General features: G+C 41.8%; 1 protein-coding gene across 2 annotated transcripts in view; it reads right to left on the bottom strand.

Annotated features, from left to right (window-relative positions):
- Window positions 1–26,797, bottom strand: part of PLCD1 (phospholipase C delta 1) — a 60,379-nt gene that overhangs the window by 12,846 nt on the left and 20,736 nt on the right. For both annotated transcript variants that reach the window (XM_089533691.1, XM_089533690.1), the window contains exons 2-10: window positions 20,644–20,808; window positions 13,196–13,424; window positions 11,171–11,300; window positions 8,295–8,526; window positions 7,425–7,626; window positions 5,814–5,958; window positions 4,151–4,300; window positions 3,532–3,660; window positions 2,180–2,333 (exon numbers count right to left, since the gene is read on the bottom strand). In XM_089533691.1, the coding sequence (XP_089389817.1) occupies window positions 2,180–2,333; window positions 3,532–3,660; window positions 4,151–4,300; window positions 5,814–5,958; window positions 7,425–7,626; window positions 8,295–8,526; window positions 11,171–11,300; window positions 13,196–13,424; window positions 20,644–20,808 (1,536 nt within the window). The remainder of the gene's footprint in view (window positions 1–2,179; window positions 2,334–3,531; window positions 3,661–4,150; window positions 4,301–5,813; window positions 5,959–7,424; window positions 7,627–8,294; window positions 8,527–11,170; window positions 11,301–13,195; window positions 13,425–20,643; window positions 20,809–26,797) is intronic.

Genomic DNA, 26,797 nt, shown 5'->3' with positions numbered 1-26,797 from the left:
AGGTTGTTTATTCTCGCTGTCTTGAGTTTCTTGAAGCCAACTCCATCCTCAATCCTTTTCAGTCTGGTTTCCTCCCAAGGCATTCTATCACTAAGATCTCAAATGACCTTTTACAGGCCAAGGCTAATGGCCTTTACTCTGTTCTCATCCTTCTTGATTTGTCTGCTGCCTTTGACACCGTTGATCACTTTCTCCTAATTGACATACTCTCTGACCTTGGGTTCTCAGACTCTGTTCTCGACTGGTTTAGATCTTACTTGTCTGGCAGATCTTTTGCAGTAGTTGCAGGGGGTCAGACTTCTTCTCCTGTTCCCTTATCTGTTGGAGTTCCCCAGGGCTCTGTTCTGGGTCCCCTTCTGTTTTCTCTCTACACACTGTCCTTAGGAAAACTCATCAGCTCTTTTGGTTTTTCCTACCATCTGTATGCCGATGACACCCAGTTGTATCTTTCCGCCCCTGACCTTTCTCCAAGGCTTGAACAGCAAGTTTCGTCTTGCCTCACAGCTGTCTCGCAGTGGATGCGCCATCGGCACTTGAAGCTCAACATGTCCAAGACGGAGCTTCTTGTCTTTCCTCCTAAGCCCACCCTTCAACTCTCCTTTTCTGTCTCTGTGGACAACATTTCTATTCAACCAGTCCAGCAAGCCCGCAGTCTAGGTTTCATCTTTGATTCTTCTCTGTCATGTATCCCTCAGATCCAGACCACAGCCAAGGCTTGTAGATTCTTTTTGTACAATATTGCTAAAATCTGACCTTATCTTTCCGCCTCTACTGCCAAGATCCTGGTCCATGCCCTAGTGATCTCACGGCTTGATTACTGTAATGTCCTCCTGGCTGGGCTTCCTCTTTCTCACCTCCATCCTTTAATCTCTGTCCAGCATTCAGCTGCACGCATTATCACATCCGCCCACTGCTCTGACCACATCTCTCCTGTGTTGGCATCCCTTCACCGGCTCCCTCTCCCTTTCCGTATTCAGTACAAGCTCCTGCTGTCGACGTTTAAAGCCCTCCATGGACTGGCCCCTCCTTACTTATCAGACCTTATTTCCCCTCACCTTCCCACTCGGGCCCTCCATTCTGGTAGTCAAGGTCTGCTGTCCCAGCCCAGGATTTCCTCTGCCCCATCCCGGATTCGCCCCTTTTCACTTGCTGCCCCTCACTCCTGGAACCTTCTTCCCCCACAAGCAATTATAATTTTAAAATTATATTCTTGGAATACAGAATTTAATTAAGTAGTAATGTGCTTGATCTTGCAAAAAAGGACTTATATTCCAAGACTGGAAAGACAAATAGTCATCATACATCATTCAGCGCATCTTAATGCTCTAACTATGCATTAACAAAATAAAGCCAATCTTAACAAAAATAAAGCCAATCTTAACAAAAAAAACCACAACAAAACCAACGAAGAGTGTAACGACACTGGATGAAGTGGTCTGCAATCTCAGAAAGGTTATGCCAAATAGAATGTGAGTATCTTACAAATGCCAACTTCAGGTGGATTATTTTTGTTTGGTTTTGGATATACAGTCAGCTTGTACCATGATGTATGTTTAGCAATGGCTATCCCTTGTGCATTTTCCTCCTCTCCTTTTCCTTCCTCTTCCTCTTTTATTTATTTTATTTTCTCCTTTTTCTTATTTTTGTACTTGCACTTAAAAAGTTTAATAAGAATTGTTTTTGAAAAAGTTCAGGAACATAAACAAAAGGAAACAGTTCCTTATATAAGGATTAAATCTAATTGTTAGTCCCAAACAGAGAAGATCTACTGGATCAATCACCAAATGGTAAGTCAATATTTGTGTAAATTTCATTGCTTCAGTGGGATTTATACAATCCTCTTACCCTTTAGATGCAACTGGCAGTTCGATTTAGACCATTATTAACTTGCGACATTTGTTGCCACATAATATGGTGATAGCTACTAGTGTTTGTTTTTGCTTACTTATCTGCCAACAAGTACTTAACAAAGTAGCTGAATGAAGCCTCAATATTCAGAGGCAGTATACCTCACTGTATGAAGTGTTAGGTAGAAACAAGAATGGAAGAACATTGTTGCAAGCCAACTAGGATCCCTAAAGGCTCTGACAAAAGGAGAATGCTGGGCTAGGTAAACTTTGTTCTAACCCAGAACGTTTTTATGTCAAGTGAGATTTACACATTCCTGTTAGCTACATACCAGATTCCTGGACCAGCTTAAGAGCTTTGCTCTCCGTGAAGGATGACATCTCATTGTATGCTGGGGGACTTGTGTCACTGAAACCTCCAAAGTGGACACTTTTGCAGTAGACAACTGTGTCAGACAGCTCCTGGGCAAGCTTTAGCTTGTCACTCTAAGAGAGAATAAGTGAAGTTGAAAGCTTTAGGTTACCACCTATCAAATTCTTTACTTGTCAGGGGACTAAAAATATACACATTTTCCTTATTAAGGCGTGTTACAGACTGCCCCTTTGGGGCGGCCTGTAGGGGCTCCTTTCCCCAGTGTATTGGGGCCTCAGCTGCCACAACAGCAGCCTCCGAGGCCCCGATCCGCCGCTTTCCAGGCGGCGAGGAAGGGGCAAAAGGCCGCTTCCCCGCAGCCTGGAAAGGGGTGTCCTTGGGGCTTCAAGCCCCGAGGACACCCAATGACGGCGGGGAGGAGGAGAAAGGGGCCACTTGGCCCCTTTCTCCTCTGCGTCGCTGGGCACAGCCATGTAAAGGCTGCGCCCAGCGATGCAAACCTGGAAGGAGCTCCGAAACAGAGCTCCTTCCGGGGCCGCAGAAAGGGTGCTCTATGCACCCTCGCACGGCCCCACTACGTCACAACCGCGCTGCCCCATTTAGAGGCGACACGGTTGTGATGTCGTAATGGCGGCGGCCGTGTAGGATGGCCGCTGCCATTTTGTGCGCGGTCCGCACGTGCTAGGGTTGGGGGTGTGTGGAAGCGCCGCCGCTTCCTAACCCTAGTACGCACAGAGCGTGCACTTTTAGGCCCGTCTATAAGAGGCCTAAGTTTCTCAACAGGACCCCACCCACCATGGGACTACGTAACAAGTGTGGCCACGTTATCAGATATGCACTCTTGCATATCTTAACAACCCCAGAAATATACTGCATATATGCATGTATATAAGTCTAGAAATTTAGTCAAAAAATTGACCCCAAAACCCAAGTTGACTTATCCATGGATGAATCTAAGTATAGTTGGCCCTCTGTATCCATGGATTCTGCACACACACACACACACATACACGCGCGCACACACACACACACACACACATATTTAAATGAATTCCAAAAAGCAAATTTTCATTTTGCCATTTTATATAAGCAACATTATTTTACTGTGCCATTGTATTTAATGGGATTTGCGCACCCACAGATTTAGTTATCCATGGGAATCCTGGAACCAAACCCCAGTGGAGAGCAAGGGCCCACTGCACTGTATCTGAACTCTTATCAAAAAGAGGAATTATCCCTTTCTCTAAATAGTGTGGCAAAGGTTGAGAACTTAGTCTGTCCCAAGGGAACCTGAAAGGAGCACTGATTCACCATTCTCTTCCTTTCCACCTCACTGTTCACAGTTTCATCCTCCATTTCAGCTGCTTCATCCTCATCAGAAACTTCTTCAGTCTCCAGGCTTAGCTTCTTTCCTTTCACAAGAATCTTCCCCTTTAATTGCTAAAAGACATAAAGACAAAGAATGGTTGCAGATAATGGATCTCTGTGGTATAATGGAGAAATAACAGAAGCAGGGGCAAGTGCTCTTTCTACCATTCTGCTGGCTAGGTAAGAGGGAAAGAAAATTCACCACCGCTCACTTTCCAGATGAAAAGTGGGTTTCCCAAAACTTGGGAAACCTGGTAGGGAAGCATAATACAGAAGCAATTATTTTGCATAGTTTTCACCCGATATGCACACATCTCAAAGTTCACGCGTCCCAATGTTATTTCCAAGAAATAATTCTGCGCTGCAATACACACAATATATTTGCACAAAAAATGGGTTTTGCACAAAGAACAAATTTTTGAGCATCACCGCTCTATTTTCAAAGACACAAGTATGTTATTTGTTCAAACAGAATTTTGCACAAACTGAGAGTAGACTCACACCGACTCTCTACTGACATGGAATCCCCCGACCACATCCACTAAAATGTTGCAAAACTCACCTCTGGTGAAGGTAACTCATTTGTGTTGCCTTCAAGTGGTGCCACCAAGAGCATGTCTTCCAAGATTGTATGGAGGTGGTGTGCCATCATCTTCTGCTGCTCAAGGCTACAGTGATTCTCCAAGGATATGATGACAGGATAAGGAGAAGTCTGCAGGAGGACCACAGATAGAACAGTCATGAATGTGTTATGTACAAACTCCTTTCAAATGAACTCCTCTAACCCTGATCTCTTCAGGCAAACCCCAGGTACCTTCATTTTGAAAAGTAAGATTAAGTGGTGCCCAGAACAGGTTTTTCTCAGCAATTAGCACCACTGTGGTGGAAAAGCCTCACATTCCCAAAGGAAGTCCATCAAGTCACTACAATGCTAAATCTAAGGCACAATAGCAAAGGGTAAGTCTACACCGCAGAAACAATGCAGTTTGACCCCACTTTAAGTTCTGTAATTCCATTCTACAGAATCCTGGGATTTGTAGTTTTACTACAAATAAAAGTTTTACTACAAATCCCAGGGGAATAAACTCTACGAAGGAGTGCCAGTGTCGCACAAAACGACATATCCCAGGATTATGTAGGATGGTGCTATGACAGTTAAAATAAAACTTCATTATTTCTACAGTGTGGATGCACTCCTAGTCATTCCCTCACTCACCCAGGCATTTTAACTGGAACGTAAGTGGAGGAGATAATGCTAGCCAGACATCTATTCATTGCTATAATCTATAATCTGGTGCATATGAGAAAGTAGACTGAAGTCTACAAAAACTCATGCTGCCAATTTCTTTCTTTCAATTAGTCTCAAAGGTGCTACAAGACCTCTCCACATACTGACTCTACAGACTAAGACAGCTATATCTTTGAATTCTACTATAATCTATAGCTGGTTCTTTTTATGTTCTCTTGTGGAGTGTCTGGAAATAGAAAGAAAATACATTTGATAGATATGTGTATGTGTGTGTGTGCACTCACACTTGCAAGTTTCTTAAAAGACAGTTTGCAAACTTCTCTCCCGTTCCCTTAACATTTCTGCACTATTTTTGCAGTCTGAGGATCAAGTTCGTGCCTCCATCTATTCCATCTACAAAGTCTGAGCAGCTCTCTCTTCAGTATTAATAATAAGATAGCTTCTCACTAAACCTGAAGCCAACAAACTATCTTAAGGGCGAGTCTGCTGGCCGATAATTTTCTCCTCCAAGACCTTACTATTGGCTCTCAGCAGCTGCCACCTTATTCTCACTTAATGGTAAAGTCTCTGTACTTTATTTGAACTTCAGTATGCTGATTTGAGCAGATGAACAGAAGTTTTATAAAGAAAACATTTTTATGTTGCAGGATACAATATGTTCTGCATATATCGTACAAAAGTGTTAGGTTTTCGCCTTCTTCTGTGCAAAAACAATGTGTTTTAGCACAAATAAAGTTCACCTCCCCAAAAGGAGTCCCGAACTGCAAAGTTCTCCACTTTTTCAGCACAGCATCTTGATATTCAAGGCTGAGAAAATATATGAGTATTGTTTACATGCCTACTCAGAACAGAAAGCAAAAAGGCTGTTCAAGCAGAAGAAAAGAGCTGGTTGCTCTCTCCCTGTTTTAAACTTTTAAATGTCTGAAAATGCAGGTTGCATTGCTGAGTTCCATTTGTGATGGGGAGTTGTCCTTACTTTAAAAGCATAGTTCTTGATGGCTTTGATAGCATCGGAGAACAGGATCTTGGAGGTGAGTGTGTAGCCGTGGTAAATGACTGGCTCAGAATTGGGGCCATCCCAGCAATCCAGTTCCACACATCGGCAGCCCTTGGTCAGGGCTCTGAAAAGAAAGGAACAAAGACTTATCAGGACACAGGCTACCCTTCTCCAAAGTGAGGTTCCCAGAAATGGATGAAGAAAGATGCAGAGCCACTGCTGAAATGTTAATCTATTTTTTAAAAAAATCCCTTATGCAATTCTGGGAATTGTAGGCTTAAAAAGCAACTTTTTCAAACTATAGTCCTACTTGTAACTCAAGGCATTTGCTCTTCACATAGTAGAGGAAAACATTTTAAGCAGTGGCACCTGATGGCCTCCATGTCAGCGAGGTGTTAAATCCACTCTGGATTTTAGTTTGAACTTTTAAAAGGTACTTTCTAAAGAACTGAACCCTACCCTCAAAACAGATTCAGCATCTTTAAATTCTGGAGCAGATTCATCACTCCACTAACATGGAAGCCAACAGCCACTCCTGGTTTTAAGAAAATGGAGGCTGCAAGGGACAAGATTCTTGGGAGTGGGTTTCCTCTTAGTCCTACTACCATCACAGATCCTTCTGATGAGGACACAGGAGAAGGCCATCTTAGTGGCTGCTCCCATTTCCCTCCCATGAGAGTTAGGCTGGCTCCCTGTCAGCTCTCCTTTAACCAGCAGGTAAAGACCTTTTTATTTAAATGGGAATTTGATTATCAATTGGTTGCAAGGAGTCTTTCTTACAGGATGTGTGTGCTGTACTTCTGTCTTTATTGGTATATTTTAAAATAATTTTGTACAGGTTAAAATTAATGGCATTTAACATGATAGTTCATTTACCTGTGTTTTTATCATCAGAGGTTTAATTCAGTCTTCTTTTAAGAGATGGCACAGTGGTTAAATGCCTGTACTGCAGCCCTTCACTCACTCACCAACTATAAGGCTGTGAGTTCAATACCAGCCAAGGGCTCAGGGTCAACTCAGCCTGGCACCCTTCCGTAGGACGCTAAAATGAGTACCCAGCTTGTTGGGGGCAATTAGCTTACACATTGCAAATTGCTTAGGGAGTGCTCGAGTGCACTGATAAGTGGTATAGAAAAGTGCTTGCCATGATTCTCATCCCATAGTTTTTGTTATTTGAAATTACCTTTCTGGTAAGGTGAGCTCAGCCAATCAAAAATGATAAACTGATGTCCCCATGGACCTTCCTACCTTATCAGAGTTAGCTTTATGGTGGCATCAGAGTTGTTGCTGTTGTTGTTTTTATTGTGAACCTTCAAGTCATTTCTGACATAGTGATTCTAAGGTGAACCTATCATGGGTTTTTCTTGACAAGATTTGTTCACAAAGGGTTTGCCATTGCTTTTCTCTTAGGCTAAGAGTGTTCAACTTGCCCAGGTCCCCCCAGTGGGTTTCCCTGACTGAGTGAGGGTTCAAACCCTGGTCTCCCAGAGCCTTAGTCCAACACTGAAATCACTACACCACATTCACTCTCAGTGTGTTTTCCACACCTGTTGGCAACCTTACTGTTAGAGCCACCCTCTTACACGGTACCTAATGTAAGCCTCTGTGCTGCTGGGCCCTTTCAGTTGGTCCTCCATGAGGTAGGTGTTGTGCGAAGATGAAATATAATAATGACTGAGAGGCTGTGTCATGTCCTGGTACACATGACTATGTGTTTGATTGAATAGGTTCCCATCAGCTGACAGCAAATACATCTGGAAGCCATCTTTGGTCATGGCTCTTTGTCTTCTGACTGCAGAAAAAAAGGGAGAAGCGCCATAATTACTATATCATCATCATCATCATCATCATCATCATCATCCTAATCATCAAATTATGCCAAACTGTGGGGTGCCTCACAAAACTAGAAATCCCAGGATTTTGTTGGATGGAGCTATGGTAGTTAAAGTGGTGTCAAACTACATGGTTTCTAGAATATAGATTCACCCATAGTTCCTAGGTGCTTCCTCTATGGGGAAGAATCATTGTGTATTATACAAATTGTTTGTTGTGTGCCCCAGAATACATCTTCTGCACAGGAAAATCATGTACATTTTTACAAAAATGAATATTCCCCAGTGACATTAGTATAAACAGTGCTTGGAAACTGTGTAGAAATCTCTGTGTTTTTGTGGAGCAGGAAGAAAATAGCTGAAAGTATTTGTTCTCATATGCAGGAAGGAAATAAGTGTATATTTCCATCCCTAGTGATGATTGATAGCCCTTACAACCCAATGGAATCTCTTGTAGTCATAGGAGGGACATTCCCAATGATCAAATGAAGGGGACCAAAATATGAGAAAGCTATCTCTAGTATGCCTTACCCTGATGGGCTTCTCAAGTCTACATGGCTGAGCAACATCATACACAAAGATGCAAATATTGTCAATCAACAAAACAGTGCAATGGTTGTAAACTTACCAGTTTCATTGGGTTCATATTTCTCAATCAGAGAGAGCGCCAGTTCAGGTCCAGCCTCTTCTTCGTGCTGTACTTTTCGGAGGAACCTCACCAGATTATCCAATGACATGGTCTCTTTGTCCTCTGACTGTTCAGAGAAGATCCGGTCTATCTCTTTTCGCTCTGTCAGTAACTTATAGAAGATTTCTATCTCATAATCTTCCAAGGTGTCTGTCTGGGATATGTCACACTGCTGTGAATGCAGAGAGAAGAGGTAAATCCCTTCTTTCTTTATTGGTCGCAACCTGAGCCAGGGCTAGATAATGCAAAACAGATTCATCACATTGCAAACAGTAATTTTTGCTGCCTAACAATGAAAATTCAATTGGTGCCAAGGAGGTGTATCATTTTTTCTTTGGCTGTTTATGGATGAACTAAACTTGAGTGAAGAATTTAGCGGATTGGGCATTTGGTCAGATGCAGAGTTTACAAATTGGGAGGTGTTTGAGACTCCTGACCTGGACTATTTCTTAACAGTTTAAGGAGAAGTCTCATCACAGCAGCAGTGGTACCCCTAGATAAAAATGAATCAAAACCCCATTGCAGGACTACAGTGACTGAGTCAGAGATGTGCCTACCATGTTACCTCCCTCCCCAGAATGTACTTCTCTCTGGTGACCATTGTGAAATAGTCTGAGGACCTAAAAGTTCACATCGTGAACCAGCTCCACTTCAACTTGCCCTCCAAGAATTGGGAGGTGAACTGGAAGGCTGGTACAGTATTTCCAATCAGCCCAAGGCTGCATTTGCACTTCAAGAATAATGCAGTCTGACACCGCTTTAACTGCCATGGTTTATTGCCATGAAATTCTGGGATTTGTAGTTTGGTGGGGCACCAGAGCTCTCTGAGAGAGAAGGCTAAATATCTCACAATACTACAAAACCCAGAATTCCATAGCATTGACCCATGGGAGCTAAAGCGTTGTCCAGCTGCATTATTTCTGCATTATAGAGGCAGGCCTAGTTTCTCTAACTTCCATCCTTTGTTATAGGGCTGCAAGTTTCAACTGTTTCATAGGTGACACTGGACCAATGCATCTGGCTGTTTTCCCCTACCATCCCTATGCCTAGTAAGCCAATTACAGCTTGTGTCCCAATATGCTTACCTTATATACTCATGTATAAGTCGAACTCATGTATAAATGGAGGGCAGGTTTGGGGGTCAAAATTATGTATTTTGATATGATCCATGGATAAGTTGAGGGTAAATCTTAAGGGCATGTGACAAAAGATGTAAAGGACAAAGCAAAGGAAAACAATGGCAAAGAATTCACAACATTCCAGCAGGCATAACTGTTTGTGCTTGCCCTAAAAACTTGATGGATGAGGAGGGAACCAAAGTTAATGGTGGTTGTGCGATGTGTGGGAGAGGCGATGGAGCACCAGTGGAGCTAAGGAAATGCACACATGTCAAAAAAGAAGTAAAGGCACAAGTTAAGATGCAGTATTGTGTGTGCACTGTTTGCCTGTAAGTCGTTTCCAACGTATAGGGACCCTAAGATGAACCTATCATAGCGGTTTCTTGGCAAGTTTCTTCAGAAAGGGATTGCCATTGCCATACTCTGAGGCTGAGAGACTGTGACCTGCCCAAAGTCACCCACTGAGTTTTCATGGCTGGGCAGGGATTTGAACCCTGGTCTCCAAAGTCATAGTACAACGCTCAAACCACTATACTACACTGACTCTTATCAAATAAAAGGAACCTTCCTCTTCTCTGGGATCATTCAGACATCTTTTTTTTAGTGTGACAATGCAAATAATCTCACTCACGCATTCTGAGTTTGTTATTCACACTATGGAACTGCATCTATGTGCATCTCTGTAAATGCAGGAACTTACATATGGAAGCTCTCTAATAAAGATGGAGTCAACAATGACAAAAGTATTTGAAACGTGTTCAAGGCATGCACTGTTTTATCCCGGTTTATCCTGGGTCTGTTTGCATCAGTTATTCACACTGCTGACAATGTGAATTTTTTTAAAAAAAACTGGGGGGGAGGGGAACAATATCAATTATCCCAGGTCAAGTGGGGTTTGGAGCAGCCTCCCCGCAAAACCTAATTGGATGCATTCAAAATGCATCTGAAAAACAAAGATTCAACCCCAGATTCAACTCAGATTATTTTCACCCTCTGAATAACCCCTCTGAGTAGAGTGGTGAAAGGGGAGAGGTTAGTCCATACTGGGAGAACCTAAAAGACGCACCAACTTTCTCGATTCTCCCAGCACTCCTTGGAAGCATCAAAGCGCTGCCGCTGGCAATATTTTCACATCCAGGTATTCAAAAATGCTAGAAGTGAGACCATGGCAGTGAGAGTAGAGGGGGTCCATGTTCCTTTTGGGTTCTTCCAGGGACAGACTAAGCTCTCACCTTTTGCCACTTGCCTTAGAGAAGAGAATGATTCCTTTTTGGACAAGAGTTTAACTACAGTACTTACACTGACCCAGTTTATCCAGTTTTTTGGGGGTCCAAATTTTGCCTAAAATTTTGTAGACTTCTGCAGTGGGCCTTTGGTATCCACTGGGGTTTGGTTCCAAGACCCTCTGTGGATATCAAACTCCATGGATGGTGAAATCCCATTAAATACAATGGTATAGTAAAATGGTGACCCTTATACAAAATGGCAAAATCAAGGTTTGATTTAGGGAATTTATACTTTTAGAAAATACCTTCAAATTGTGGATGCTTGAATCTGTGAATAAAAAGCCTGTGGATAAGGAGTGTTGACTAAACACATGAGTATATAAGGCATTTAGGAGTGAAAAAAACCCTTGTACATTTGGAAACTTTAACAAATAACTTAATTTGACCCATCCACATGAGAGATTTGCCTTACCTCAAAAATCTGCCGAGCGTAGCCGTCATCAACTAGGATGTTGATTTCTTTCAGGAAGTTCTTGAGCTCTTTAAAACTCATTTTGTTGTCTTTGTTCTTATCTGCCTTCCTCAAGCAGGCATGAATCCAGCTGTTTTGATTGATTATTAAGGAGTCTTACACCATAAAAGAGATCCCCCTTCCCAAGGATTCAGTCTAAACATCTAATGTCTAGAAGGTTCTTTTGAGATAAGCCTGTAGGCATGTGTGAATGCTCTAACCCAGGTCAGTATCAGGGAGCTCAGCTTATTTTGGTCTCCCCACACACACATGTTTTGGAGGTTTTATAATATCCACAAGACAAATTCATCATGTAAACTCACAAGGACAAAAAGTCAAGCCATTTGAATTTACCACCATGAATCAATTTTGGATGGTCCCTCCATCTTTCCTCAAGCAGAATTAAAATATTAACATGCCACGCCAGATAATTATAATGCAGATAATTATAAAGTCAAATAAAAACTTTGCTGAATGCTTAGCAGAGCAATCTAGGTCATTTAAAAAAAAATATGGCTTTCAAAATGTTTGAACTGGATGTAACCCCAAACCCACACATCTGGCCAAAGAGAAGCTAAATTTAGAAGTCCAAATATGTACTGAAACAGTGGCAAACCTCATGCTGGCTTTTAAACTTTAAGGTTTAGGAAACAGTAAAATGTTTGTTTTTTTAAAAAATTACCCAGTTTGGAAACTTGGAGAAAGAGCTTCTTTGGGCTTTGAGCTTAATTATAGACAAATATAGTGCACCTAGAAAATGTATATACTTAACTATATGGATATGGCAGATTTTCTCTTTGGGACTGTTAAGACAAGGTCTATCCAGGGAACAAATTTAGCAAATGAGAGACGAACAGACAGAATAAAACTGTGGAGCCTGTTCCTTCAAAACAGACTTCTCAATCCAGTGCTCAGTAGATGTGTTGGACTGCAGTTCCCATCATCCCTACATATCACTGCTCACAGAGATTAGAGATGATAGGAATTTAGCAGGACAAAAGCTGACAGACAAGAAAAGATTGCAGTTGTTGGTGTGTATGTTCAATTGACTCCAGTTTATGGTGATCCTATCATAAAGTTTTCTTGGCAAGATTGATTCAGGGACGGTTTGCCATCGCCATCCTCAAAGGCTAAGAGAGTAGAACTTGCTCAAAGTCTTCCATTTGTAGGAAGGGGAATAAGGGGATTATTAGTTTTAACTGTGTATGTAATTCATGTATTTTATTTATGTATTTACATGTACTTTGCCACGTCGAGCTTTTGGGAGAAGCAGGATAAAAAATAAAATCTATTATTAAAACCTATTCCAGTGGGTTTCCATGGCTGAATGGGAATTCAAACCCTGGTCTCCCAAAGTCCTGGTCCAACATTTAAACCACTACACCACACTGGCTGTCATTATTGTTGTTACCAGGTCTTGGCCTAAGATGTTTTCACACTACATAAAGTGTTATGATTCCTCTTTAAATGGCATAGCTGTATCCTATGGAGTACTGTACTGCACTTTAGTGCGGGATACTTTGAATTTTCTGCCAGAGAGCTCTAGTCCGTCATCAGACTATAAACTCCAAGATTTCACTGGATTCAGCCTTGGTAGTTATAGTGGTAGTTATCCCGACTTGGCCATGAAACCCGCTGGGTGACCTTGGGCAAGAGTGTCTCACAGCCTTGTAGGATGGCAATGGCAAACCCCCTCTGAAGAAGCTTGCCAAGAAACCCCCATGATAGGTTCACCTTAGGGTCACCATAAGTCAGAAGTGACTTGCAGGAACACAACAACAACAACAAATTTTCTAGTGGCATCATAGTACTATAATTGTGCCGTGTGGCAGCTGCCCAGAGGGTGTGACTTGTTCAAGATCACCCAGTGGGTTTGCATGCCCAAGTTGGGATTTGAACCCAAGTCTCCAGAGTCAAAGTCCAACACTCAAACCACTAAATTATGTCCTGGCTTGGTTATTCTTTAGGAATGAAACAAAAGGATACTGTTGTAATTTCTGCCTTTGGCTCATGGAATTGCTCTTGGTGATGATTTTTCCCAGGCCTGAGACCCAGTGATTGGCAATCTCTTCCGAGTTAGCGATGAGGTCCAGGTTTTTCCTCTGGTCTTTGAAAATGATCGAAAAGCAACGATATTCGGGTACATCCTTGGCGTATTTTTCCATCCCTTCCGTCTTATGGCCTGGCCTCACATCCTGGATGTCCTCTATGGAGACTGTAAGAACAAATAGGACTCTGGTTATCACTGCAGATACAATGTGCGCCAGGCTTATCTGTACATTATGATAGATATTACTAAATAACATTCTTTTTATCTCCCGCTCTTTTCCCATAAGGTCTTCCCCAAGTATTTGTGCAAACCCGAGCTCCATTTCAAAACAATATTAAGATTACAGGAAACAGGGCAGAGAAGGAGGAGAACTAGGGTGCATCTACACTGTAGAAATAATGCAGTTTGACACCACTTTAACTGCCATGGGTCCATCAACAGAATCCCAGGATTTGTAATTTTGTGTGGCACCAGCACTCTTTGTCAGAGAAGGCTAAAGACCTTCTAAAAATACCAATTCCAGGATTCCATAAGATGGAGGTACCCCACTTAAAGTGATGTCAAACTGCATTACACAGAATCATGCTGGAGGAAATGCCTAGAGAGGTGTTCTCTCTAGGAACTTGTAGGTTCTCCAGCACAACTCTATGGTCAATTCCTGGCAGAGTTGTGCTGGAGGACCTAGAGATTCCTACAGAGGACATATTAATCAAAACCACAAATAATCAAATTTGCCAAAGTCAAAGCCACAAATGTGGAGGGCCAATTGGATATAACCACAGATGGATTTGCACAGACTGCTGCAGGTGGCAGATAAGGATATGGAGCGCTACCAGAGCTGATTCCTAGCCTCTGAGCAGCAATGAATCAACCCACAAAAGATTGCTTCTCTACAAGCAGCAGCCGTAAAGTGATTTTATTTGTTCCTAGTGAGCCATAAAGGCTCACTTCCCCACCGATAATCAGAACCTTTCAAATGCGGTTGTTTTTTCCAGGATTTGTGACCCATTTATCATGCTGTCTGGTGAGATAAACCACCAATTGTGCATTTCCTCTGATCTCCCTAGAATGAAAACATTTGCTTTTATGCTATCATCTAAGGCCAAAGCAAACTGGACTTGCTGCATCAGTTTTAAAACTGAATAATAATAATAATAATAATAATAATAATAATAATAATAAGTTTTATTTATAAACCGCTATTCCGCGTTGATCATAGCGGTGTACAGATAAGAATTGCAATGACAAATACAAAATACAGGGTAAAAATTGCAATACATAAAAAAAATTCAGTAAAAACATTTCAAAATTACAAATTAAAACCATACATCAGATCCAGGCCAGCTAAATGCGCTCGATAATACTGTACATATAGGGGGGAGTCGCAAAATGTGGTACATTACAACATCTCCTTTAAGGACAGAGCCCCCCATGTATACCATCAAAAACCCACCAAAACAAACATCTGCATGGACATGTCTTGGTTTTCATCTGTAAAATGTTGGAGGGTATGAGATTAGCAGCCACTGATGCCCTAAATCCCACAAATTTGTCTTTTAAAACAAAGTTGACAGCCATCACAGCATGTGGCAATGAATTCTAAAGTTTTAACTATATAGTATGTGAGGATGTCCTTCCTCCCCCCCCCCCCCCCCCGTCTTAATAAATCAACAGCTCTGTGCTGGGTATTTCTTCAAACGTCTTTTACACTAGAAGTACGGTTAGCCCTCCGCATTTTGTGGCTTTGACTCTTGATGATTTGATTATTTGCTGGTTTGGTTAATACATTCTTGCTAGGAATCTCTAGGTCCTCCAGCGCAACACAGCCAGAATCTGAACATAGTTCTGATGGAGGACCTACACATTCCTAGAAAAAACACTCCTCTGGACATTTGTAGGTCCTCCAGGATGATTCTATGATCAACCTCTGGCAGAGGTTGACCACAGAGACCTGGGGATTCCTAGAGAGGTGTTCTTTTAGTGTTTGACTATGACTTTGGAGGCCAGGGTTCAAATCCCTTTTGGCCATGAAACCCACTTGTATTCTTGGGTAAGTCACACTCCCTCAGCCTCAGGGGAAAGCAGTGGCAAACCTCCTCTGAATAAATCTTTCCAAGAAAACCCTATTGCAGGGTTGCCATAAGTTGGAAATGGATTGAAGGCACACAACACACACACACACCCCTTTTTGTATTGCTAATGGAATCCATAATTTAACTCCTTGACTCTGGTATGCTTTATTCCCAATGCCACATGGCCGGAAGGAGAAGGGACCCACTTGCATAGATGTCCCTCCAAACCATCTCAACACAGGACAACGCAACAACCACATCTTGGCAAAATGCAGGCCTGTGACTAACATTATCATATATAATTTTTCTCCTCCTACATGATTTTTAACACCTTTGCCTTATGAAGAAGCCACTGGGGATTCGAAAGCTTGCATCGTGTATTTTGTGCATTTTGGTTGACCCCAAATGTTATTGTACTTGGGAACTTGAAACACTTTCCCTGCTCCTTTGTCCTGATTAGAACAGGGTTTCTTATTGTCAGATTACACTGACTTCCTTTACAAATGGATCAGGTGGTGCTGATAAAAAAGGGCTGGAGACAGAATTGCCCACTAGTGTTGTTTTAACAGGCAATGTGTTGCTTCCTCTCTATACCAATAGCCAGACATCTTTGCACTCTGTCATTTCAGTGGCGTCTGAGTAGTTAAAATCTCAGACTTCTTATCTAGCAGCAAGATTAATGTCTCTCAGTCTTGGGGACAGAGTAATGATACAAGAACCAAAATGGATAAGAGCTTTTTATTTTACTCTCCCCTCCCCCCACTTTTCCCACAAAGGAAACTCCTATCATAGTCAGAGAAAGTCAGTGAAGATAAGGAGTGCCCACAGAAGCAAAAGGAGAGGCATTCCTCAAGACTGACAAGTTAACACAACCTCCCTTTGGCGTTACCCAAATTGCTGGAGTCCCAGGAGGGCACCCGCATATTGATATATTTTAGGGGAATTTTAATAATAGCTCAAAGGAAAGTTATAGTATGGCTGGGGCAACAGGCAGCTTGGGATAACAACGCCCTGTCTACTGGTTCCAAATCACACAAAAGTCCAGAGGCAACGTTTATTAAGGAAATAATCAACATGTACACACACACACACACACAAGTTTGGAAACAAAGGGGGGAGAGGTGACTAGGTTGAGGCTTTAATGGCAATACTTGCCAATGATTAGGCTTGCTTCCAATTGAAGGAACAGAAATGGGTTCAATAGGCACCTGGAAACATGGGGTGCAGCTGGCTACTGAAAGAATCTAGATGCAAACTGGCAGCATGGATGCCTCCTTGTAAACTAGATCCAGCGAACTATATTAGCACCAATATTTATACCCAAAACCTTGTCTTGGGGCAGAAACCAAGGAATGAAAGGATTAAGTTCTTGTTATATGGGTTTCCAGGAGGAAAAGAATAGTCAGGATTAGTAAATGGCTGGGTGATTGGTGTGAATACCTGAGACAAAGGGATTTGCATCCCTTGCCACAGTGTCCTTGTCCTATGTAACCACAATCACCTTCCTTGGCCATGGCCCATTGTAGCCCTCTAGAGTAAAAGGTAAAGGTAGTCCCTTGACATGAACATCTAAGGGACATTGTTCATCTCCGTTGCTAAACCAAAGAGCCAGCGTTGTCTGAGGACTGCTCTGGTGGTCATGTGGCTAGCATGACTGCACCAAATGCTGTTACCTTTCCACTGAGAAGTGGCACCTATCTATCTACTTGCATTTGCATGCTTTCGAACTGCTAGGCTGGCAGAAGCTGGGATTAGTGACAGGAGCTCAACCCATCATGCAGCACTCAGCTCTTGAAGTGCCAACCTTTCAATCTTCCAATCGTCAGAACTGGCGTCTAAACCACTAAGCCACTGCATCCCACAGCCCTCTAGAGACAAAAGGGTCTATGCTGGTGCCTCAGGAAATCCCATTGTGGTGGGTGCCTTCCCACTCCCTTGCTAGCGCTAACTGGTTCTCCAAGTTTAAAGTGGTCAGGCTTCCACAGTGAGGTCATGCGTAGGTCCCTCATCCCAGCATCCCTTTTAATATTAACTTGATATTAAATATAAGGGGTGATCAGGGGTCTGTTCTTGAGGTAACATTGGCAAATTTCTTGCGAAGGCCTCGGCACTCACAGAACAAGTCCTAGTGTAAGCCTCAGCACAGACAGCTCATTTCATTTCAAATACATCCCAGACCTTTTACTTAAGGAGATTTAAAGAAAACCACACAGTATCACTATTTCTATTTCTGATGTTCAGCCCATGAGTGCTTTTTACTGTGTAGCATAAATGACAATCATCGTGAGAAAGAGTGACTTTGAGGAACTGCAAGGAAAAACAGCAAAAATTTAGTAGGGAAAAAATCTTAAAGAAGTAGGTTCTCAAACATGTCCAAAGAGGACAGCACAAAATGTGCACAAATGCTGATTGTTGTGTGCAGGACAGCATGAACAGACAGCAGACTGGAAGGAAGAATGGAATGGTGTGTCAATACAAAGAAGACTTTGCACTGCAACATTTGTTGCATGTTGTTGCAGTTGCTAAATCCCTCTACTTTATTATTCTGCTGCTCAGTTAAGAAGAATAACTTGTCCTATCTTCCAGTATTCTGTCTAATACAGTAACTGGGATGGCTGGCATGAATTTGGCCCTTCCTCCTGAATCTTCTTTTATTAAAAATACGTAGCTCTAGTTAAATATACTAGGTTGCTAGCATTGTTGTTCTTCATATAAGACAGGTCACGGTGCACTTTTAGTGACAGCGCTTTATATATACACATCTATCATAGAAAGTCTGGCCAAAGGAAACAAGCGCCAAGCATAACCCTTTGTTTAATCTGGATCTGAGAAATTTAATCTAAACTATGTTCAGCCTGAGCTGTGTTTGCATTAGCCAGGATGTTCTGTGTATCTTTAACTGAGTAGATTTCACATGTAGAATTTTTCCTGCCCTGCATATATTGAAAGAGAGGGTGAAAACTCTCCAAAATTTCAGTTTTCAATTTCATACATTGCAGTGAAGTGGTTTCAGTATTGGACTATGACTCTGGAGACCAGGGTTCGAATCCCTGCTGAGCCAGAGAAGTCACATGCTCTCAGCCTCAGAGGATGGCACTGGCAAACCCCCTCTGATGAATTTTGCAAAATAAATAAATAAATGATAGGGTTGCCTTTAGTCAGAAACAATTAGAAGGCACACAAAAACAACAACAACAAGTGCCTTGTCTTCCCTGCAAGGAAATCAAAGCAGTGTCCCAAATCTTAAGATTTGCAGTTTGGTGAGGCACTTGCACGCTTTGGCAGCAAAGTCTAAAGATTTTGTAAAACTACACATCCCAGGATTCCATAGGAATCGGATGGACCTCCAGCACTTAAATTGCATTATTTCAACAGTGTAGATGCACCCATGTACAGCAAACACTTTAATCTTGATGCAGGCTTTACGCTGCATTTTTTGTGTCTTGCGTTGTAATTTCCCCCTTTAATTCTGTTTTACAAATCAGTTATTCCTCTTGTAAACTACCCTAGGGATCTGACCAAGTGAAGGCTGATGTTGAAACACTTATGATAAATGCATGCATAATCCCTGTTTATCATACCAAGGGGCACTATGGAACATCAATGAATGAATGGTGTACCTAAGCATTTATGCAGAGACAGGCATGTGTGCTAGAGACAAGGAGAGTCTATTCCCATCAACATCAAAGATGTAAATTCTAAAAAAAAACCTAGAGAAGAATGAAACTGAGCTCTAAAAGATGACACACCTCTCTACTCAAAGAAACACAATCTGAATAAACTAAATTGTAAAAAAATAACCTGCAAAACATGGGCAGATGTCAGAAAACAGAAACTGTGACCTGGTACAGAGACTATACTAACTCATGTCTTTCTTGGTACCTGGAAATCCCCTCATTTTCCAATGTGCATTATATGCCAAACTGTGCATAAACACCAGAAAGGTTGTCTATATTACATTATATTATGTATTAGTAAACAAAGTTACCAGATCATGTCTAGGATAAACTTGTACTGGGGAAAAGTGTGATGGATGGAGTTAAAAGGAATGGCATATTGCAGATATTAAATAAGTATATTTGACAGGTCTCTCCTACACATATCATAATGATATTGCTTGCATATAGTAAGATATGAAAATGAAGGCAATCGTCCCTTAGTATGAAGCAACCAGCTTTGTATCTTGAACCAAAGACTAGCATCTTCAAATACAGATTTTAAAAAATGAAAGGGGAGGGGAAGAGGAGGAAGAAAAAAAGCTCAACTGCATTGCTTTTTATTGTGTAAAAAGTAATATATAAAGGTTATGAGCTTTCCTCCTAGTCCATCTGACTTTACAAGTATCTATTGAATAAGGGGAAAAAATAGAAATGATTCTTTACATACAAACAATTTCATAAAATACTTGAATGTCCAGTTTGGGCAGGGCTCCAATAAGCCTTTCATGTACTGTATGCTGCTGCTACTTGTTTCCTGCAACAAACATATTAAGATTTGGCTTTCTCTTTTTCAGTCCCACCCTTATTTGCTTTTGCAACTAAGATGTTATCTGGTCAAGGACTTTGTTCAGTGTTCAAGGCTGGGCACCCAACAAGTGAGGGCCTGGGAGTTGGAAGTTAACTGATCAGTAAGCCAAGGCTTCATGTTGTATACATATTTATTAATATATTAAAATGTATTGTATATATGTTTAAAGCTCCATATCGGAATGGCCCTACTGCACTCCAGGTGTGTAAATTAGGAGCCCATTTCGTATCCCTTATGCCTGGAACTGAGCCTGGGTTCAAGGGGCAGAATACAGATCAGAGCTCAGGAAAGCTAGGTCTTAGACCTACAACTCCCATGCTGATGTGGATGCTGGGAACTAGTCCAAAAAGTAATATTTTTCCCCCAAGCTCTGATCTGAGTCTGCTGGTACATCTCTAGAGAACTGGAATAGATCATTGAGAATATTTTATTCTTGATTATTTAACAATAACAGCAACAAAACGGCAGCTAAAGTCATACATACCCGATGCTGCTTGTATCACTGCTCTGCAAAATGTTGGTGCCAGATACGCCCAAATCACATAAATACCCCCAAAAAGAGAAGGCCTATCAGAAGTCATTTTGTCCAGGGCTGTAACGAACCCTGACCACCTCTCTTATAGATTGGGTGTGCTAGATCAGAACTTGGAAAAGTTACTTTTTTGGACCATGAAACCCCTCCTCCAGAATCACCCAGCCAAGATAGATTCCAGGGACCATAATCCAAAAAGTGCATGTTTTCAAAGCTCCGCACGAAAATATGGGTGGATAGACCAGATACTTACAGAGCTGCGACTCGGGTGATCTTAACATCTTCTTGGACTCCTGCCATATGGTTTTGCAATCTTCTTGGAGCTTGTAGAATCTTTCCCGTCTCCATGAGTTGGACTTGACTTTCAGGAGAAGGCTTCCTCTCAGGAGGAATTTAAGATCCTTGTCATCATACAAGCCTAAGGAACAGCAATGTGACAGTCAAAAACTAGGACACTCACAGGTTCAATTAACTCACAAGCAACCTTCACACCACTAACAACAAAGTGTTCTTGTAGCACACAGTTGTGGATGGTGTGGTACCCATGGTTTCACTTACAAAAAACCTGGCCCCTTTAGGTATTTGGGGATCCCCCAGCGCAACTTTATGGTCAACATCTGGCAGAGGTCAACCATAGAGTTGAGATGGAAATCTTCCAGGAGAAAACAACTCTCTAGGCATCTAGAAGTCCTTCAGCATGACTTTATGGTTAACCTACACTGGAAATATAGGGTTCACTATTAACCATGATTTTCACTGTCCATGGGAATGATACATGGGCCATACTCCACATGACACCAGTGATGGCTGGGAATATGGTGAATCTCCTCTGGCTTTTAGTCTGAACTTTAAAGGAGCTATCCAATATGCTGAACTTATTTTGGGGAGAGGGTTTCCACCTAGGACAGGAATTTTTCCTATTTTATTGCTTTATAGGCTTGCCTTAGGGTCACACTAAGTCAGAAACAACTTGAGGACACACAAGAAGAAGAACAAATTGTATTATCTTCTTACCCATCCCAGTTCTTTTTTTTTTTTTTTTTTTTTTTTTTTTGAAAACTCAAAAGAACAGAAAAGTAAAGTGTGCTATAAGCGAGTTACCTTCTAAACACTACAACAAGTAACATCAATGTTTTTGGCAAGTACTATAGCAAGTTAAGAGAAATGAATTGCTTTTTTAAAAGTAACTTTCCAAGCTCTGGTACAATGCAGTCCAATACTTCATGGTCCAGTGGTGACTGGTGGCTCCTATTGTCAATGAATCTATGAATCTGTCAGGGTTTCAGTCCAAACTTTAAAGGAGCTTAAAGTTTAGGGTATGGTTCATCACCTTGAATACCTAAAATACCTTGAATAATCAGATTCATTGCTGTACTGATGTGGAAGCCACTGGCCACTATTATGTCCAGCTGCCTCTTCAGTCCATGAGATGGAGAGGAAGAGAGGAAGGAGATGGCCAAAGAAAGGAGGAGCATGAAATAATAGAAGAACAAGTAGTCCATTCCACTTTGGCACTAGTCATCACCCCCTCCCTCTTCACCAACTCTGCCCCTTTTTTCAGTAAGAACCAAATAGTATTCTACCCCTGAGTACATATATACTTGGAAACCCCCCAACATTACACAGAGATTGCTCTCAAGTAAGAAGAGTCTTACATGCAATTTTAAACTGTAATTACAGTCAGAAAAAATGCCTTTGGCGATACTTATCACACAACAATGGCTCCAGCCCATAGCTGTTGTTTCCCCAAAGGGCATCCCTTTTCTTTGACGGGGAAACTCATCCGTGAGCTTGCAATTCTGCTAGTCTTCCGGTGCAAAACATCACTGTTGGGGCAATTGCAATGTTGGCAGTCGTGTGTCAGTGTCTATTCCTCTCTCCCTGTCCCCCTCTGCCTTGCTATTCCCAATAAATTTGTTGTTATGAGCCTCCACCTTGGTTCCAATTTATGGTGACCCTAAGGCAACTCTATCACTGGGATGTCTGGGGCTGAGAGGGTGTGACTCGCCCAAGGTCACCCAGTGGGTTTCCACAGCCGAGGGGGGAATCGAATCCCGATCTCCATAGTCCTATGCTCAAACCACTATGCCATGATTCCCTATTTATTTATTTATTTATTTATTTATTTATTTATTTTCTATTTCTTTTCTTTTTTAAAAAACTTAATTAGCAGAGCTCTGGAATTGTGTTAGAAAGTAAAAAAAAAAAAAAAAACCCAAAAGGCATCCTGTTCTGAAATGGGTATGCTTCCATTGTTATTAACTGATGTGATTACAGGGAGGGCAGAGTTCATGCAGTAATGTCCTTAGTGTACCTCAGAGTTCACCTGGGAGTAAGTATAATTGAATTCACCAGAGCTTTAATTACAATGCGTAACTAGTTCAGATGTTTGGTGGATTTGAGCATGCCTGCTTGGAAAGAACGCCCAAAGCTGGAAACCTGCTTTGGGGAACTATATGTCCCAGAATCCAGAGCCGGAGTTTGCTGGCTGTGGGATTCTGGAATTTATAGTCCCCCAAAAGCTCTGTCTCTTTTTATGTTTAATTCTTTACATTTTCCTTTATAAGCTATAAATGACACTGTGTGTCAGGGACGAGAGCCATTGTAGTGTAGTGGTTTGAGTGTTGGACTGCAACTGTAGAGATCAGGTTCAAATCCCAGCTTGGCCATGAAACCCACTGGTTGATCTTGGGAAAGTCACATGCTCTCAGCCTCAAGGGAAGGCAGTGGCAAACCTCCTCTGAACAAATCTTACCAAGAGAACTCCATGATAGGTTTGCCTTAGGGTCACCATAAGTCGGAAACAACTTGAATGCACATAACAGCAAGATGAAGAAGCCAGGAACACATTAATAATGTGGGAATCATGACATAAATGTGTGATGATAAATCAGTCCAGACAGCTATAAGTAGAAGATATCAGCTCTTTAGCTAGCAGGATTATGAGAGCTTCTGCTTGTCATACGCATTCATTTTGCTCAATCATTTTGTGAGACACAAAAGTCACATAACTCTATCAAGCAACTGCCCTTTCAGCTTTTGCATCACTGTGATTCATGGAGTGATAATGCCTCAGCATGAACCTAAAAGGAATTCAGATCAGATGACGTTTGCAATAGTAATTTGTCCCCATGTTCAGCCTCCCTTAATTGGACTCTAAATTAAGTACCCGGCTGCTGCCACCACAGGGATGCCTGCACATCATTCTGGGCATGTGAAGGGCCATACCTGCAGTCATAAGGACTGTGTGTGTTCTGTGGTGTCATCATCTTAATGAAACTCACGGACGAGAATCATTGTGGCTTTGTGCAACCACACAGCTGAGATAGTAGCTACAGCTGAGATAAATTTGGAATGGACATTGTCCGGCAATGGATCGGAAGGCTCTTGTATTCTTACAACATCTGGAGTATTGCATGATCCATCCCTATTTTAACAGAATACAGAGGTGGTTTGTTTTTTGTGGGTTTTTCGGGCTATGTGGCCATGTTCTAGAAGAGTTTATTCCTGACGTTTTACTGGCATCTGTGGCTGGCATCTTCAGAGAGGTGGTTTTCTAGTTCCTCCTGGATTCTAACCCATCAGTCTCCCTAAGTATAGGAAGTAGCTGGGGATGGTGAAAAATGCAGTCCATAGAAGAGCAGAAGGTTGGCAGTTCAAGGCCCAAATGCTGCATGATGGGGTGAGCTCCTGTCATTAGTCCCACCTTCTGCCAGCCTGGCAGTTCGAAAGCATGCAAATGCAAATAGATAGATAGGTACCACTTCTCAGTGGAAAGCTAACAGTGTTCAGTGCAGTCATGCTGGCCACATGACCACCAGAGCAGTCTTTGGATAATGCTGGCTCTTCAGCCTAGAAACGGAGATGGGCACCACTCCTTACAGTCAATTACAACTAGACATTCATGTCAAGGGACTATTATTATTATTATTATTAACCTTTATTTATATAGTGCTGTAAATTTACACAGTGCTGTACATACAATCTTTTGGTTAGACGGTTCCCTGCCCTCAGGCTTACAATCTACCTCTACCTTTTATTTTAGCATAAGCCTAGCATGCAGAAATCAGCAAGTGACCCTTTTTTAGGGCACTGAGCAACAGATCCATTATTATCGCCTCGCATAAGGTGGGATCCTTTCATGTTCCTGAGATCTGTTCCTATAATCCCATAAACCATTGGTTTTGCTTGAATGGGGCTGATGGGACTTGAAGTCCAAAATATCTGTAGGGCTGAAGGCTCCCCCTGCAATCTGACACATAAGACTCCTAGTAAACGGAAGTTAAAGAAAGCTGTTGCCTGCAAAGTCAGTGGCACGGAACTGCAAAAACAGACATAGTTTCTGGTTGGTAGGTTTCCAGTATTTGATGTGGGAACTATTTGTTCACAACTGCAGCTTTCTCCACAATATATCAAAAGCACTGAAGACTAGTGTTGCTGGGTCAAAAACAGACCAATGAATTGAGATTGTGGGTTTTGTCCTGCTTTACATGCATTGCAGACTAACTCCAAGTTTTGCTTTTGTTTTCACTTCTCCATCTCCTTTGTGCTGCATTCTCCTCAATACTCCAAGTTTGCCATTAATTCCTCTAGTTTAAGTGCAGCAGAATAGAAATGGGCAATTTCCATTAAAAAGAGAGTCTTTAAACCCACACTTGTTTTTTGTATCTGTATGATCAAAAGTAAATCGGACCCTTTCGTTGTTATATGCCTTCAAGTCGACTCTGATCTATGGAAACCCTATCATAGGTTTTTCTTGGAAACATTTATTTATCCAGAAGAGGTTTGCTATAGCCTTCCTCTGAGGCTGAGAAAGTGGGACTTGCCCAAGGTCACCCAATAGGTTTCCATGGCTAAGCAGGGCTTTGAACCCTGGTCTCCCAGACTCCTAGACTAATATTCAGACCACTACAACATGCTGGCTCCTTAATTTGAACCTAAGGGCCAAATCTGATACTTGAGGTCTGGTTGTGTGTGTGTATGTGTATGTGTATAGTCCACAGCCTTATGTTTGTGTACTCCATTATGGCATGGAGAGCTGCTGAGATATCAAAGACTATGCCAGTGGAACACAAGCGCTGGTACTTTCTACTCGGGATGGAAAAGATACTCTAAAATATTCACGAAATGGTCAATATATATATAAGTTTTCCCAAGTGTTGAAAAACCCTGATGAGAAGAATCCTGGACTAATGAGAATCTTCACAGTTTGGACTTACTCTGCCCAAAATTCCCACATGATTGTTTTGCACAGAAAATAGCATTTTTTGCTCAGGAGACATCGTTTTCTGCATAAAAAACATATTTTAATGCAGAAATATTAACTTCTGTTCTGAAAACCCTGTAACTGGGGATGCATTCTGGGCAAAATTTGTGCATGGTTGCTTCGCCTAGAAAACAGCATTTTCATTACACAAATTAATATTTCCTGCATTGAAATATTATTTTCCACCCAAAAAAATATTGCTCCTATACGGAGATTGCTGTTTTCTATGCAAAACAACCCTGTGTCAATTTTGCACAGAATAAATTTAGACTTGCAAACAGCCTTTGAAATCAGCATGGTTTTTGAAGATTTTCTACCAGTGGGAAGAAAATTGCTGAAATTCCTCACTACCTTCGAGAATAAATAGTGACGAATTACATCCCTGCAATTCTACAAAGCTGGCACAGCTCTGAGTACAACTATGGTGATACATTACAAATCTACGTTCTCAGTGCCAGCCTAAATAAACTATCCTATTAATTGAAAGTTATGAAGATGGAAATGGTGCCATATTTTCTGTATTTTTTTCAACTTTTTCACATCTATTTCTAAAAGAGATGTTCCTGAATAAAACTAAAGTAAAATTAAAATAAAACACCGCTATTGTTCTAATGTGTAGCTGAACATATTTTGTGCAGGGGGAAAAGTGGAGCAGGGAATAGGTTTTGTGCAAGTGGCAACAAGGGTTTTATTCAGGAACATCTCTTTAAAAAACAGATGTGAAAAAAGCTAAAAATACAGAAAATGTGGTACCATTTCAGTCTCTGTAACTTTCAATTAATAGGATAGTATTGAGTCAGGTCTTATCTGGAAGATAAGAAGGAAGGGTATGTGTGTAGGCTTGCCATATCCCACCTGGGGGCGGGACTTTCCCGGTTTGGGGCGGGGCCACACAGTCCCACCCCAGTTTAGCCCCTCCCCCAGGACCTCCCCCCCCAGCAAGGCCCTGGAGGCAGCTCCACCCCTCCCCATGGCTGTGTGCCTCCCTGCCTGGCTTAGCCTAGAGAGCAGGTCTTCAAGACATCTGCCACTCAGAGCTATTGCCAGCCCACTTGGTATATATACCCTGCAAAAGGCATTACTTTCAGGTTACAGTGAGCAAAGAAAAAAAGGCCATCAATCGTTCCTGTTTCCCTGGGAG

The sequence above is a fragment of the Sceloporus occidentalis genome, unplaced genomic scaffold (assembly GCF_023333645.1).
Source record: "Sceloporus occidentalis isolate IW3139 unplaced genomic scaffold, rSceOcc1.0.p SCAF_7, whole genome shotgun sequence".
Taxonomy (NCBI): Eukaryota; Metazoa; Chordata; class Lepidosauria; order Squamata; family Phrynosomatidae; genus Sceloporus; species Sceloporus occidentalis.
Note: the sequence above shows the minus strand (reverse complement) of the source record. Positions and strands in the feature narration are given on the sequence as shown.